This window comes from Argentina silus (genome assembly GCF_951799395.1).
Source record: "Argentina silus genome assembly, chromosome: X".
In the NCBI taxonomy this organism is placed as follows: domain Eukaryota; kingdom Metazoa; phylum Chordata; class Actinopteri; order Argentiniformes; family Argentinidae; genus Argentina; species Argentina silus.
Window position 1 is genome coordinate 8,839,283 of NC_139653.1, and position 12,995 is coordinate 8,852,277.

Consider the following 12,995-nt stretch of genomic DNA (forward strand, 5'->3'; position numbering starts at 1 on the left):
TCTTCAGATTGTTTTAATTTCACTGGTGTGTAGGAGGCAAGCCCATAGAGAAGCTGGACTGAAACACTGGCTTGCACTTGCAAAAAGCAGGAGGTGGATTCAGACTTTAACAATGTATCCACTAAATACAATGAAGCAAACTTCAGGCACTCTTTTTTGAATTTTGTTAGTGCCTACATCAAGGTAGTATTGAAAATGGTGAATGCTTTTCATTTCTGTTCATCATTAGTGTTACCTCTTTGAAGCGGTTTCAGGGAAAGCTATAATGGTGCTTAAAGCCAAACTAATATTGCACCAGAACAGATATAAGGAATTAAAGAACACATTAAGGAAACAAAATAAAATAATAGTGAACAGAATGGTTACATTTAGTTCACACTCTTAATTAAGTAGAAGAAAGAAAACATAACTCACATTATCAATATTGGCATCATCATACAGACCACTACAATGACCCGTCACCAATAGTGATATGAAAACTCTCCACCACTTTCTATAAAAACAAGCATTTCTTAAAATAAATATCTATTTTCTTTCTGTCAACCAACCCCCCTACCCTCCCTCTTCTGGAATAGTCTTACATGCGAGTCTGATCCTTTCTCAATTCTAGTGATTGTAATTAAATAATGTGTCTTAATCTTGAATCTTAAAATGCAGGCTTTATCTCGCTAGCTTGACAGGACCATTTAGAGAATTCTACTGTGATTATAGAAGGCAAATTCATAGAATTCCATCAAAAGTAAATGCTCAGATCGATCAGACAAGTCACACTGTCAGCCCCACGAACCCTGGTCCCTACTTGGGACCGGGCCGGAGGCATCTGAGAACAACCAACACAAAGAGAAATACAACGCAGCAACAGTGCCACAAGAGCAAAAAGGCGATTCATTGTATTGTGTGCGAGGATCAGCATTTAAGTGGTTCCAAAAAAGTAATCCAGAGTCTTCAAAAGGTTCGTGGATAAAGTTTTCACATCTGGAAAAGAGAGGGCAGGGAAATCAGCTAAATCTTGTTGATACAGGAACACAGAATCAACAAACTGGACCACAATGAGCACACGTTAGGAATGAGGTTCATACCTGTATAGGAGCCCTGTGTAGCCACTTGTCTTTGTCTCCACCAAGTTTCATACAGGAAAATAGATCACATACTGTGGGAAGGGCAAGTCTCTCCTGAAGCCAGACAGAGGAACATACATAGCATCAGTAAGATCATACCCTAGTTCTTCCTTGTGGTAATTGTTCACCTACTGATTGATTAGCAGTTGACAGAGATTACAGAACTAAGAATGCTACCCCCGGATTGAGTTTGGGCCATCATTTTCTGAACCGTGTTCTTACCTGAGCTTTGGCCCTCTTGCGTAGAAGCCACTTGTCCTCCTCTGCTTCTGTGCTGGGTTTCTCCTGTGTGGCTTCCTGGCTCAGTGTGGCAGCAGTACTCAGAGTCTTCTCAGGTACGACCCAACGCTCTGGCTGAAGTGGCCCATTGAAGGGGTTCTCCGACTTGGGGCCTCTGAACTGGGAGCTGTGTTCCTCCCTGCTTGCCTTCTCATCTCCCTGGGCAGCGGGTGGACACATCCAGGCGGAGAGCGAGGCCAAGGTTGGGGGTGTGGAGCCCATGGCCTTGCCAGGGTGGAGCCATGCCTCAAGGATGGCCTGTACTTTCTGCTGCTGCTCCTTCTGGTGGAGGCTGGATAGCTTGCTGGGGCTGTTCTTGTCGACAGGGACCCCGTTCTTGTCCCGACCCTCCTTCTTGAGGAGCCAGGTGCCAAGAGCCTCCTTACAGCAGTTCTCCTCACACACACACTGGGAGAAGCTGGTGCAGGGCTCGTTGGCTTTGCACACTTGCTGAACTGGAATGGTCTGCTGCAGCCAGACCTCGACAGGGCTTGGGGTCTGGGGCGTGCTGGTGCTGGTGATGGGAGTGGTAGCTGCGGAGGTCGGGGGTGACTTCAGGCAAAAGAGTTTGCCCAGGTTCTCAATCTCCACCGCTTTGGTGCGGGTGGCGCAGCACGAGCCGCAGTCTGGTTTGGGCAACCACTCGCTGGAGGTGAAGCCCTCTTGGAAAGGCTTGAAGACCTGCTTCCACCTGTCAGTGTCAGACACCTGGCAGCTCTCTGTGGTCTCCATGGCAGTGGTAGCCGGGGTGATGAGCCAGTCACTCAGCTCCTCAATCTCGGCTCTCTCCTCTTGACCCTCCTGCTCCTCCTCCTCCTCCTCCTCCTCTTCCAGAGCCATGTTGAATTCAGACTCATCAATCTTCTCAATGGAGAAAGTGGAGCTGCTGCTGCAGCTGGAATTACTGTTGGCCCTCTCTCTGACGGGAGTCTTCTCAGCCTTCAGCAGCCACGCCTCCAGGTCCCTCAGCTGGCCCCAGGCCTTGTGGAAGTCAAAGGGGGCCAGAGGGCAGGTTGACTGTATAGTACAACAAAAAGAAAATCATTACTCCACACACAACCTATAGGTAGCCATTTAATGCCTGTATAATACAACTTCAAGTTACACTTATAACATGGGGAAACTTGGAAATGTTCGTTATGGGTGGAATTGAGTTGAATCCTCGCAAATTTTCCATTGCCGCAATGAAAGACTTGCGCAAAGGTCGGAGTTATGCGCATGGACCTCAAGTTAGGATTCCACCCTACGTTTCTAGGTGTAGTCTCGAAAAATCCACAAAGAAGTTAATGTCCTCACCTGAATATCCCTGGGGGTGATCAACCAATCCTGTGGGTTCTTGCTTGACTGGTATCCCACTGGAGCACTAGTCACCGACCGATTTCCAAGCAGCCAGTCGGCAAGAGGTGCACCCCATTCAGACTCCAGCCTCTGCAAAAACAAGTGAGCATTTCACTACACTGTATTTCAGTGTGAGGGGGGAATCCATTAATTCATACCAGTGGAGTCAGCCAACAGTTTACATGGAAAGAGTCACACGTGATGTCACCACGGTACAAACCTGTTTCTTGGCTACAATTGGACAGCTCTGGTGAAGCCCAGGTTGCTTGCTGCTATTTGAGCTTTGAGCGGTGATGTCCAGCAAGGCACCTCCCTCCATGGGCTGGGGAGGAGAGGGATGTTATGAACATTCTATCCATAGTGACAGGACATGTGGGATATGTTACCATTGTAACACTGTAAGGGGCTGCTACAAACAAGATTGAGATACAAGGTGTGCTGTCCCTGTCAGCTAGATGGGCAGAATAACCAATACCATCACACTGCAATCTGTAAGATTTCCCAAATAATGTCATGTCCTGAAATACATCCCTTGATTTGAGGAATTCACCTTTCAAATGATTAACTAGTAGCTGAGTACAATGGTCTTATCTTATCATGACAATCAAGCGAAAGATAATGTTAAAATATACAAAATCCGGTTGATAATGCTGTTGTATAGACAGGTGCCAGCCCAACACTACAGACATATGATAGTTATCATAGTCAGGCTTAGTTACAAATGTTAATCTTACAAAACACACCATGTAACACCATTTAACAGACCTATACGAAATATATAAGTTGACTTATGTGTGACTGCCACTGATACATTGGCACAGTGCTTTGCTTCCATGTTAATAATAACTACATACAGAGCCCTGTTAAGAGTAGACAGCGAGTCTGACACTGACATTGTGACAGTAAAGAGACTCAGTCAGTAAATACACAGCGAAGTCCAAACCTCTCCATTCAGTAATCTGCCATTGGACTAAATTCAGTCTTGGCAGAGGGGTACTTTGTAAGCTGTGTGTATTTCTGTCTGTATATCAAGAGGCCACGTACCTGGGTGGCAATGTTCCCAAAGGAGGTGATGGCCTGGCGCAGGGAGCGAGTGTCAGCCTGGAAGCTCATTTCAGGGGTTTCCTCTGGAGTCAGGTTCAGTGAAGACAACCTAAACACAGACACAGAGGGAGCTATAAGGCTAACGCTTCAAAACACTCTCCACCTTTCTTTACATCGTCTTCTAACACGTCAACATTCAAGTTCTAACCTCTGACTGAGTTTAACTGAGAATTACAGAAGTATCAAAGAGGCAAACACAGAGAGACTGCAATGATGTCTTGAGAGCCACTATCATTGACTGTAAACAATATGTGTGCAATCAGAATCAGAATTCTTTTATTTGGCCAAGTATATTTGCACAGACAGGAAATTGACTTGGTGAGGTTGAGTTTGATCATCATCAAACTCCCAAAAAACACTCAATCCAAGAGGCCTTTATTCACTCTTACTTTTCCATGCAGCTATTGAGCTGGTTTGCCAGGTTGTGGCTGTTGTTGGAATTCTCCAGCTGATGAATGAGTATGTCAAACTGGCCCCGAAGCTGTGGGAAGGAGAGAAAAAATAACATGATCAGAAGCTGGGACCAGCAGTAACATGAGGAGAGAGTCACTGCAGTATGAGGCTCAAATGGAACGATGCAGAGACTGTTGCAATGCAGACAAGACACAGGACACTGACCCAGTGAAGCTGCTGTAGTTGTGACTGCAGAGTCTCGCCCTTCAGCTGCTCGACCAGGTCAATCTGCTCCAGCAACCAGACCTCACGCGAGCGCAATGACTCCAGGTGTCTGCTGATGCATGTGTGCAGCTGGGACTTCACCTGAAAAACAGAGACATTTGGTGAATTACAGAAGATCTGGAGAAATAAATAAAATCTAGGTTGAGTCTTTAATGTATTAAAATACACACACACACACACACACCCTATTCTCATTGCTGCTCCCTAGGCCCGTGGCAACTAACCAGAGTGCTTGTCCTAAATCCCTGAAAACCACTGTGTTTACTGCTGAGACTGTGTGGTCCTGATCCAGCAGCAGTACACAGACATTGACCCAGCTGGGTTTCATGCCAAACCACTACAACTGGGTCATCCCTAGGTGGGGAGCTGTGTGGGGTACAAACACAAAGGGGCCCCTGGTCTCTCACCTCTCTGGAGTTGTCCTTGAGCTGGGCCTCAGCCTGCATCACCCCGCCGATGGCCTCCTCCAGCTGAGAGCGGGCCTGCATACACTGTCTGAGTGTGGCCTTCTCTCGCTCCTCCACAGGTGACATTCTGTACAGAGAGAGACTGTTTTGTTCCCCAATTAGTGTTATTTCTTTTTTCACTCTTATCGAGCATAGTTTTATGTTTTTTTCCCCCACATCAATGAAAGAGGTGAATCCTCCTTGGGTCAATCAAGCTTTATAATAACCGCTTCCCCTTTCAGCTTCCCCTTTCTTGCCTTCTATCTTTTTTTGATTTCTCCTTTACACCTCAAAAATAACTTTTGATTTCAGGGGAAAACAAATTTCAAACTCCTTAAATGCAACAAGGTGCATACACTTGTACAACAGATTAACATCATCACCATGCCAAGCACACTCAACTAGACAGATCAGTGTCCACAAGAAGAAAGTGCTTAAAAAACTGAATTACAGTGCTGTAATCACATACTGTAATTATTTGCATGAGTGTGCACGTAAACGCGTACCCTTCATTATGTTATTATTGATTAGGCTTTCTTTTCTTTCAAGGGGTGACTGTGTTCAATGTACAGACAATGTGGAGTGGACTTACAGTTAGGTCTAGCCTTGTTTTGCACAATACAGGTCCAGACCACATACCAAGTCTTTCAACACAAAAAACTGGACCAGAGGAGTTTGTCTATTCAAAGCAAGTGCAAGCTAGTCAAGTAAAACGTTTACAGATAAACACATTGTCAACACCTCTTGTTCAGAAAATTGGTGGGGTGAAACAATATCATCTCACCCTTTTGCAGCACTTTCCTGTGTTTTCATGAAAATGACTGTTAGCACAAGTCGCTGATTTACTCTCTCCTAGGGATCAAGCTATGCAGTCATTTCTGAAATGTCTATTCTCCTATACCAAGGAACCGGTGATTGAAGTATAAATACAAAAGATAAGCCTGCAGAGAAGTCTCGCTAGGAGCCATTTGACCTCGGACACCAAATCCAACCTTACCACTGTCTACAGAACTTCGAATTAGCTAGATTGCATTTGCATTATAACTGTTATCCTCAAGTGTCAAATAAACTACCAAAGGATCAGCTGCTTTGTTGCGAGGGCTAAACTTGTAAAGGCACACTGCAAATGATATTTTCTCATATCAAACCGCCCTTGATAAATAACAGGATCGATGGATTGATACATTTATATAAAAAGTTGTGATAACGATCGATCTAGTTTCAACAACACAATTTGCAGTAACACCAGAGTTTACGTAGCTTAAAAAATGGCGTATTGAATGTTGTCCATAAAGAAAACTACCAACTCCAAGGTCATACCTCATGTTGGTGTATATCCAGTGATACAAGAGCTGTGTGTTTAATGTCCTCCACAGTTCTGTCTCGTTCCCCCTAATCCCGGTAAACAAAAGATACTGGTTTTATTGCTTCTTCTTGCTTTATCGAGACACGAAGCCCGGCTGATCGCTACGTCATCGCATGCCTGTGTTTCCGTCATTCCGTCAACCATCACGGTTTCACAATCTGCACGTACACACCAGAGGATGAAAGGGGCCTTCAAAGCCGGTTAGACACACGAACAAAAGCGAGTCAGCTCGACTTCTTTCGCACATTAGTTACAGAAACGCGCTAGAAGATGAGTCAAAATGTATTTAGCTAGCTGGTATTTATTCATTACCAGTTTCCTCCGGTATAGTGTGAAAACAGTTTGTGCGTCCTCCTAGTATCTGTATTTCCCCGTTCTATCTAGCTACATCACGTTTTATCCACATACACGGTCGTGACATTAAACCGATTGACAACAGCAAGATATGTAGATTAAAAAAAAAGTAATGTAGCTCGCTAAACAACATACAATAACTCACTGCTTCATGCTTGAGCTTGCTATTAGTCGTTGCCACATGTTTTAGCTAACTCAATGGTTAGCGAAATAGCTACACCAAGGCAAAGCTAACGCGTATGCAGCTGTCGCAGTGGCACCAAGCGAACTTACTTTGTCCCTTTGAAATGCGATCTTGACTTCGAAGACATCAACGTTGTGGTTTTCTCTTAATACAATGTACAATTTAAGAAAAATAAGTGTTCTTAGTAACGAGCCTGTGAATCTCCGACACCTTCAATGTCAGCAGGGAACCAGGCGTGGAAAAAACGTCAATGTATTTACGTCACCATTTTTTTTCCGTCTCGTCGACATCACAACTTTCAAAGAGGACGCATTGCTCCCATCTAGTGGCAACAAGCATGTTTTAATCATTTGTCTTGTCTGCCTATGCTGCCTCCCTCTGCCACTTTGCTGTCACCCCGCAGACCCATTGATTCCAGAAGGACCTTAGTCGAAATCGTTTTTAAAATCATGATATTTTTTCAATAAAAAGTCATGAGTCACTTAACTATGTGGTGGTGGAGTACAGATATACAAGTAGTGGCAGTATATGTTTTATTTTGAAATTTTATTTATATTGTGGACAGGGTGAACATGCAAAAGAGGCATTTTTCTCAGAGTATTTCTCCCTGTGTAAGGTTAAATAAAACATGTACATACATTTACAGCCACCGGAAGTAGGTGGGCGGAGTTTAACTATTGGAGTTCACGTCACGATCGGAACATCTGTGTTCTCTGAGCTCAAATAACCTCAATTTAGCTCCATTATTATTTCCGGTTTCGCTTTTCGCCGTTTTCGCGACTTTAAAATAAAAGCGCGAGTTAAGAGATGAATGGAAAGTAATGGGAATATTTTTTATTATCTCTCTTTTTATATCTTATTTTTTTACTGAAATATGGATTATTATTAGCCAAGAGAATGTATATACAATTTCGAAAAAGTACTTTTGATCTTTACAATTTACATGCAATTTTACACATGCTTATTATATTTTTATAAACTGGACTGTACAGAAATATTTTTCAATCATTTCAACTCATATGTGGTACTAGTCTTCTCGGGAACACTTCTAGAATATGGATCAAGTGAGTTTGAGTCTAAAGCGATTTAGCAAATGTTGATGACTCTTTTTACTGGCGCCATGCACCTTATTTTGAAGAAATCCTAATTTACATAAATTGACATTCACCGGAAGTAAATGGGCGGAGTTTCACTATTAGAGCTCAGAGAATACAGAGATTTATGGGATAGTGTAGGGACCCAACACTTCTCTTTAATGTGTGTCCCTGTTGCTATGATTGACAATCATTAGTTGGTTGTATGCGAGATTCTACAAAGTGCAGTTTCTTTTTAAAGGGAGTAAGAACACTTCCAACACTCTAAAATATGTCTGCGTCTGAGGGAAACAAAAACACGAACACGGAACCATGGGGCGGCTTTGACGACAACATCATCCAGGTAGTTAGTTAGCTAGCTAGCTAGCTAGCAAAATCTACGTGGCTGTCTGAAATATACAGAAATAGTCGCTAGCTTGCTATATTAGCTGGCAATAATGTCTTGGTCATCTGATGGAGAGGCAGCTTGTCAACGTAGGGTTGCTAAAATATGTTAGCTACAATTCAACCATGCAAAACATAACATAACACTGCTATATCTTGCTATACTATACTACTATTAGTGATCATAGAGATCCTTTATTATATCCTCTGTCCTGATTATGTGTGTATTTCTTTGTTGCTGACCTGACAGTGTCAAAGAAAACATTGGCTGTGAAACTATTTGACATTACTGTATTGATGTGGTGTAAATATATATTCAGTTTCTACTATTTCTCTTACCAGACCAGTGGCTCAGCAGTGATTGACATGGAGAACATGGATGACACATCAGGGTCCAGCTTTGAGGACATGGGGGAGATGCATCAGCGCATGAAAGAAGAAGAGGAGGTGTCTGCAGAGGCAGCAGCAACTGAAGAAGAGACTGGAGAGGATGGCGAGTTTCTAGGCATGAAAGGCATCAAGGGCCAGCTAGGGAGACAGGTTGCAGATGAGGTGAGCTTGAGGACATAACATGTGTGACAAGCAATGTCTCTCCAACAATGATCGAAAATTGATTTATATAGCACATTGGCGGAATAAATAGAAAGGTCCATTTAGTCTCTCCCCAATAGCAAAAAAGATCCAGTGAGGGCTGTAGACACTAATGCAAAAATGATGATGGATAACATGATAGAGATTTCGGTCTGATGTACCTAAATGGGTTCTGGGCTTTTTGACTATTCACTATCATTGTATCAGTATGTGATTCACACCTATTGTTTCCATATTCTTTCAGGTGTGGCAAGCAGGAAAAAGGCAGGCTTCCAAGGCCTTCAACCTATATGCCAACATAGATATTCTACGACCATACTTTGATGTAGAGCCGATTCAAGTTAGGAACAGGTGAGTGTCCTATTATTATGTGTTCATCTTATCCAAACTTGTAACCTGTATAGGTTTGCATCTAAAGTTAATGACAATATCAATGACATGGACCTTTCTTACCCCAATAGGTTGATTGAATCAATGATACCCATCCGCATGATCAACTTTCCACAGGTGAGTGGCATCTTTTCTTTTCATGTTATTATACCAAGTTGGAGTTGAAAATTACACTGTAGTTAGATTTAAAAAAAACATGTATTTGAAAAAGCAGTCATCGAGAACTGCTTTTGAACCATATGATATTTAAGTCTGAGGTTTGCTTTTTTGAATTTCAGAAGATTGCAGGAGAGCTTTATGGCCCCATGATGCTGGTGTTTACTCTGGTGGCCATTCTCCTGCATGGAATGAAGACCTCTGGAACAGTTATTGTAAGACAACTCATCTCTTACTCATTTTAATGTACAATATGGATGGATTGAAGGTTCTGAGTGCAATTTTGCCAACAGATGGGGGAGGACTATCACACATTTTGATATCATGACAGTAAGAGATCAGATCATGCTTCTGAGACTCATGAAACCTGCATTGTTAAGATATGATACCTTGACCAATATATTTTCTTTCTTGTGACAGAGAGAGGGTACTCTGATGGGAACAGCCATAGGGACATGCTTTGGTTACTGGATGGGAGTGTCCTCCTTCATATATTTCCTGGCTTACCTGTGCAACGCCCAGATTACCATGCTCCAGATGTTGTCTCTACTAGTGAGTGAATGTCACTCCCCTCACATGCTCCCTGTGTAATCTCTATGTGATAAATACAGTGTTAAATGCTCCAATCCCATCTGTACTGCTTTGTGCTCCATCAGGGTTATGGTCTTTTTGGGCATTGTGTGGTCCTCTTCGTCACCTACAACGTCCACTTTCACTCTCTGTTCTACATCCTGTGGCTGGTGATAGGTGGACTCTCCACATTGCGGATGGTAAGAAAGAATTCCCAGTAGTCCCTTGGCAATCACAGACTTACAGGCTTCCTTTGATTATGCAGTGTCATTAAGTGTATGCTCCCCCTGTTACCTGAACGATAATCGTAATGTACTGGTGTTTTAGAAAACATTTGAACCTTCGCTTTCCTCCTAGGTGGCTGCTCTCATCTCTCGCACCGTGGGCCAGACACCACGCCTCATTCTCTGTGGGACACTTGCTGCTCTGCACATGCTATTTCTGCTCTATCTACACTTTGCTTACCATAAGATTGTCGAAGGTAAGATTCCTGAACGGCGTTGAGTTATTTGACCCCAAACTGAGATGTAACTTTCAAGAGTGGATATAGAGATGTATAAAAGTGACCTGACCAGGAAACTTTCCATCAACTCACTACCAGGATCATGTTATTTAGGCATGAAACTATATCAATAGTTTTTACACAGAAGAGGTACTACCTGAACTTGTGCAGTAATAATAATGCTTATTTATTCCAATTGGAAAAATAAATTCCTGTGTGTGCCTACTGAATGGGACCCAGGTACCCCATTTCGCATTTATAGTGAGATAATAGATTTTTTTTAAATAACAAAATGAGAAACAAAAATATATAATGTGGCTTTTTTAACAGATAAAGCGAATTATGTATCTTTCTGTAATTTAGTTTTATCCCACTGGTCCCATTTTAAATACAATTGAATTGCTCCTATTCAAATACTATGAGATAATAATGAGATATATTTATAAACTCAGTCTTGAATTGAATGCATTATGTTTTAAGAAATATCAAGAGTATGGCATTATGGCATCTTATTCTTCAGTCTGTTATGAACCAGGCATTTTTTTTAGAAAGTGAAAGAAAGAAAGTAGTTATTTGTTAATTAGCGGATCAATTCTGTTTCTAATGCATTTCTGAGTAGGTTTGTTGTATTAAGTGTTACCATTTTTGTGTGAAGGTATCCTGGACACTTTGGAAGGGCCCAATATGCCACCCATTCAGAGAGTGGCCAGAGATTTGCCTGTTGTGGTCACCACTGCTCTGAATGCCACAGTGAAAACCCTTGGCGTGATCCTGCATTCACAGTGATTGAACACACTCAACATCCAGGCTGATCCCATGCCTGAATTCCATGGTAGTGGTGGGTGGCTAATGGAGACTTAAGTGAAGATCAAAGACCATGTTGATTGAAATTGACATTAGGCCTCCTCATGACATGGCAACAAATAGTCTCAACAAACAGGTCATCACTTCTCAACAACTTACATGTTTATGGTCTCCACTGGGAATTTCATCCGATTGTTTCTATTGTACCAAATCAAAACACATAATGGTGGAGTGAGATGACGTTTTATTGCTGTAAATCTTCAAATTCTCCTGCCTTCTCATAGAGGCAGCATGAATGCACGCAGGCACTTCGTCTTCAATTTTAGACAAGTTAATCTCCAACTAGATACATTCTCACCTCTTGTTGGCTTTGTTACACGAGTTGGTAACATCTTTAGATGTTTTAAAAGTCTAAATGTGTGATTGGAGGGGTGAGACCCCACTGTGTGACTGTGTGGAACCTTCTATTGTGTGCTCTGAAGGATTTACGATATCATGTATGTATGTATGAAATGAGGTAACTTTAGGGTTCTCACGCTTGTTTTAAACAATGCAGCTCCTTCAATCACTTGTCTGTAATTTTATTTTCTCAGCACAGTACCAGAATTGCAGTTGAAATGTCATATGATATATGTAATAGTGCATTGACTTTTGAATATTGTTCTAACCAGCTTTTCATTCATCCAGTCGTTTTGTTATGTGATTTTATTCTTTGTCCTTCTGAAAATATGTTTTTGTTGGGATGCAAGGTAACACACTCTTTTGGTTTTACATGTAACTAGTATTTATAGGGTTATTGTACAGTAATATACAATGGAAATAAACTTTATGGACCTTTTTAAAGTATTTGAGTATGAGTATATTCTCATAAGCAACAACAACCTGGCATTATTCCGTAGTAACCATTGAGGACACCAAGTACATGACCTCGGTAGTTTTGAGCCATAATTCAACTGGTCCAATTGCGTGTAATTAATTTTTTCAATGAGCACATTTGTTCTTTTTCTCTTTCTTTCTTTCTCAAATAGCGCTACATTGCAGGTTATGTATTCACAAGGTTGTGGTACAGATGCCTGAACAGATAATAATAAGTAATCTGTTTGCAACATACGCTCCACAGTCTTCTACTGTGGGTACCAATGACCTATATAGATCAGTGGTGGGTACTGCACACGGTGGTTATCTAGTAGCACCAGATAATATCTATGGTCAATCAGATATAGGTAACAGTTGTAAACATGAAATACTTAGAACACATGTGCGAAGAGATGGTAACATTGAAAATGTTTAGATCCAGACATTAATAAATAAAACAAAATGTCAAGGACAGGATGAAGCCTATTGCACAGGTGACAAGCTTTTGACCGAAACATAAATAGCACGTGATCACTGGCAGCACCAAGACTTCGGCCATTGCCTTCAGCTGGCTCCTTCTCCTCCCGACGGAACGCTTCAGGCGGTTGATGCATGCTGCCTTTAGCGACTGAGAAGGAATATGTGCATTAATAATTAGTGTTAGAAAGCAACATGCTGTAACATACAGAAGGACTGTCGCAAGTTGTGTTTCTTGTGACATCGAGAAGAGGGTGTCCATAGTAACCGTCACCTGCAACGGGAGAAACAAACCGTCGTCCAGG

The 12,995-nt window shown here is 42.1% G+C and overlaps 2 protein-coding genes across 4 annotated transcripts; one reads left to right on the forward strand and one right to left on the reverse strand.

The window, feature by feature from the left end:
- Positions 1–838: 838 nt before the first annotated feature.
- ncoa4 (nuclear receptor coactivator 4) lies at positions 839–7,085 on the reverse strand. Of its 3 annotated transcripts, none has more exons than XM_083694424.1 (11): positions 6,957–7,085; positions 6,284–6,355; positions 4,925–5,051; positions 4,458–4,598; positions 4,229–4,320; positions 3,780–3,888; positions 2,956–3,057; positions 2,694–2,825; positions 1,341–2,414; positions 1,080–1,172; positions 839–975 (listed from the first exon to the last, which is right to left on the reverse strand). In XM_083694424.1, exons 1-11 carry the CDS (start codon positions 6,992–6,994, stop codon positions 970–972), a joined length of 1,986 nt encoding a protein of 661 aa, XP_083550550.1. In that variant the 5' UTR covers positions 6,995–7,085; the 3' UTR covers positions 839–969. The 3 variants fall into 3 exon arrangements, with proteins under 3 accessions (XP_083550550.1, XP_083550549.1, XP_083550551.1); XM_083694423.1 differs by having other exon boundaries at positions 4,925–5,066; XM_083694425.1 differs by lacking the exon at positions 6,284–6,355 and having other exon boundaries at positions 4,925–5,066.
- Positions 7,086–8,074: 989 nt separating this feature from the next.
- yipf3 (Yip1 domain family, member 3) lies at positions 8,075–12,198 on the forward strand. Its single transcript, XM_083694429.1, has 9 exons — positions 8,075–8,304; positions 8,688–8,897; positions 9,181–9,287; positions 9,398–9,443; positions 9,605–9,697; positions 9,903–10,034; positions 10,139–10,252; positions 10,410–10,533; positions 11,210–12,198. Exons 1-9 carry the CDS (start codon positions 8,233–8,235, stop codon positions 11,338–11,340), a joined length of 1,029 nt encoding a protein of 342 aa, XP_083550555.1. The 5' UTR covers positions 8,075–8,232; the 3' UTR covers positions 11,341–12,198.
- Positions 12,199–12,995: the final 797 nt, after the last annotated feature.

Bases quoted from the DNA above. Each gene is read 5' to 3' on its own strand.
- yipf3 (XM_083694429.1), top strand. From the start codon at position 8,233: ATGTCTGCGTCTGAGGGAAACAAAAACACGAACACGGAACCATGGGGC. The intron at 8,898-9,180 runs GTGAGCTTGAGG...ATATTCTTTCAG, and splicing joins GGAGACAGGTTGCAGATGAG to GTGTGGCAAGCAGGAAAAAG. The intron at 9,444-9,604 runs GTGAGTGGCATC...TTTGAATTTCAG, and splicing joins GCATGATCAACTTTCCACAG to AAGATTGCAGGAGAGCTTTA.
- ncoa4 (XM_083694423.1), bottom strand. From the start codon at position 6,994: ATGTCTTCGAAGTCAAGATCGCATTTCAAAGGGACAAA. The intron at 5,067-6,283 runs GTATGACCTTGG...GGAACAAAACAG, and splicing joins TGGATATACACCAACATGAG to TCTCTCTCTGTACAGAATGT. The intron at 3,058-3,779 runs GTACGTGGCCTC...TCTCCTCCCCAG, and splicing joins TTGGGAACATTGCCACCCAG to CCCATGGAGGGAGGTGCCTT.